The sequence below is a fragment of the Sinocyclocheilus rhinocerous genome, unplaced genomic scaffold, assembly GCF_001515625.1.
Source record: "Sinocyclocheilus rhinocerous isolate Xijiao unplaced genomic scaffold, SAMN03320098_v1.1 scaffold839, whole genome shotgun sequence".
NCBI classification, from domain to species: Eukaryota; Metazoa; Chordata; class Actinopteri; order Cypriniformes; family Cyprinidae; genus Sinocyclocheilus; species Sinocyclocheilus rhinocerous.
This window is the reverse complement of record NW_015652287.1, coordinates 61660-63905: the sequence shown is the minus strand read 5'-3', so window position 1 is coordinate 63905 and position 2246 is coordinate 61660. Positions and strand designations below refer to the sequence as shown.

Here is a 2246-nt window from a genome sequence, read left to right as displayed (position 1 = left end):
GTTATGTCTGTGAAGGTAAACTGCTGGGAAATAAATTGCATGTTTATTTTAGATCTGTGTGGCAGCAGCAATATACAGTAAATAAATCCACTGCTTTCTTGTCTCCTCTGAGGCTGGGACTCTAAATAGTGTTCTGTGCTCGTATGTGCAGCCAAAGATAGGACAGTTAGCATGTTTTGCTCAAACTTTCGCCATGCTATTAGAGCTGGTACACTGTTGTCGCTTGCGAAATCAAAATGACGGCGCCGTGGGGGGAAACTTACAGATTAAGGGGCGGTAATATTATAATGAGATCCCTTTGCCACGTCACCAAGGGAGTGAAATCAGACGCGCTCGTTTTCTCAGATGCTTACAGTAAAAGGCTTCCCAAAACAAAGTTACTGCATGTTGCAGCCATGGAAGCCAGCAAACTAGTTCAGTAAGAGATTGCAGATTCTATCTCTCCTAAAAAAACTGCATTTTACAGTGTAATGCTCATCGTCTGTTGTCAATTGCACTTGTTCCTGCTGTGTGGCAACCCATGCGAGTGTCATGTCTGAGGAGGAGGGGTGGGAGAAACGACTCTCTCTAATATTTTGAATTTGGACCGCAGTGCCCATTTCATGAATCTCAAGGACTTATCACCCTGGGTCAAAACCATAAAAGATAACTTTACATGCGCAAAGTGACAAATACATGTTCCCTTCACCAACACACTTGTGGAAGGGTCAGTTGATCATTTTCACTTGGAACGTCCTTATAAATGGCATCCCCTTTCTGAAGTGCCCTTTATGGGTGCAAAAACACAGTTGGGAATTGTCCCCTCTGTGTCCAGCAAGTTCACTCTCATTACAAAGAACTAACTACTACCATCCACGCCCCCACATCAGAATGCACACTTGAACTAACCACATCAGATATTGTGAATACAACACATCACTTCATAATGAAAATATTCAACTAATGTCAACATGAAAGCCTACTCACTACAATCAAAAGCCCTGTGCTCACATACAGTGGGTACGGAAAGTATTCAGACCCCCTTAAATTTTTCACTCTTTGTTATATTGCAGCCATTTGCTAAAATCATTTAAGTTAATTTTTTTTCCTCATTAATGTATTCTTTTTTAATAAATCTGCAAAAATGTCAACAATTCTGTGTTTTTCTGTCAATATGGGGTGCTGTGTGTACATTAATGAGGAAAAAAAATTAACTTAAATGATTTTAGCAAATTTTTTAGAGATTTTAGAGATGACGACATTGAGCAGTTCCTGACGGCTTTTGAGAGATTGGCCACCGCATGTAGATGGCCTAAAACCAATTGGTCGATAAGACTGGTTCCCCTGTTAACAGGAAATGTTGTGTCCATGGATGGGGCTGATGCTGAGGACTATGACAAAGTCAAGGAGGCCATCCTTATAAAATATGAGATTAATGCAGAGATCTACCGGCAAAGGTTTCGCTCTTCAGAGATTCTACTGGATGAGACCCCCCGGGAACTCTATGTGCGACTGAAATATCTATTTTCAAAGTGGGTAAAGCCAGAGGCCTGCACTATCCTGCAGATGTCAGAACTCATTATCTTGGAACAATTTATGAGGATGATAAGTCCTGACATGGCTGTGTGGATTAAGGAGCATGATCCGGCCACAGCAGAAGAAGCAGCCAAGCTGGCAGAGAGGTACCTGGCCGCACTCCGAGATGCCCAGCGCAGCTTTGGAGGTCGGAGTCAAAGAGGGTTAAGTAAGTCTGGGGGTGAGGGTGGTCATGCCCAATGCAAAGTGAGTTTTGCTGGTAAGCCAGGCGATAGAACTAACAAGCAGGAAGTTAGATGCTATTATTGTGGTGAGTTAGGACATACTAAGCCCCTTTGTCCATCCAGGAAGGTGAAGCATTCTGCTCTCTCTCTTTGCAAGCACACACCACAGAATTATTGACGCGGGTACTGGTGAATGGTCAGTCAGCCAAAGCCTTAGTGGATACAGGTAGCACTCAGACGCTAGTGCATGACAGCTTGGTTCCGGAAGATGAATATATGACTCAGAACTTCAGTAAAGTTTGCTGTGTGCATGGAGAAATTAGGGAGTATCCTACTGCTGAGGTTTACTTAACAGTGCAGGGGCAGACTTTCTTGTTGCATGTGGCTGTCTCGGCCCACTTACCTCAGGAGGTAGTCCTAGGGCAAGATCTCCCCATTCTCTGTGATTTGGTGTCCCAAGTTCAATCCTGTTATGCGGTAACCCGGTCTCAGAGTGCTAGAGCAGAC

At 43.7% G+C, this 2246-nt stretch overlaps 1 protein-coding gene across 1 annotated transcript in view; it reads left to right on the top strand.

Annotated features, from left to right (window-relative positions):
- Window positions 1–1723, top strand: part of LOC107714402 (uncharacterized) — an 8646-nt gene extending 6923 nt beyond the window's left edge. The window contains exons 5-6 of the mRNA XM_016520238.1: window positions 1334–1511; window positions 1615–1723. Of these exons, the coding sequence (XP_016375724.1) occupies window positions 1334–1511; window positions 1615–1723 (287 nt within the window). The remainder of the gene's footprint in view (window positions 1–1333; window positions 1512–1614) is intronic.
- The last annotated feature ends 523 nt before the right edge of the window (window positions 1724–2246 follow it).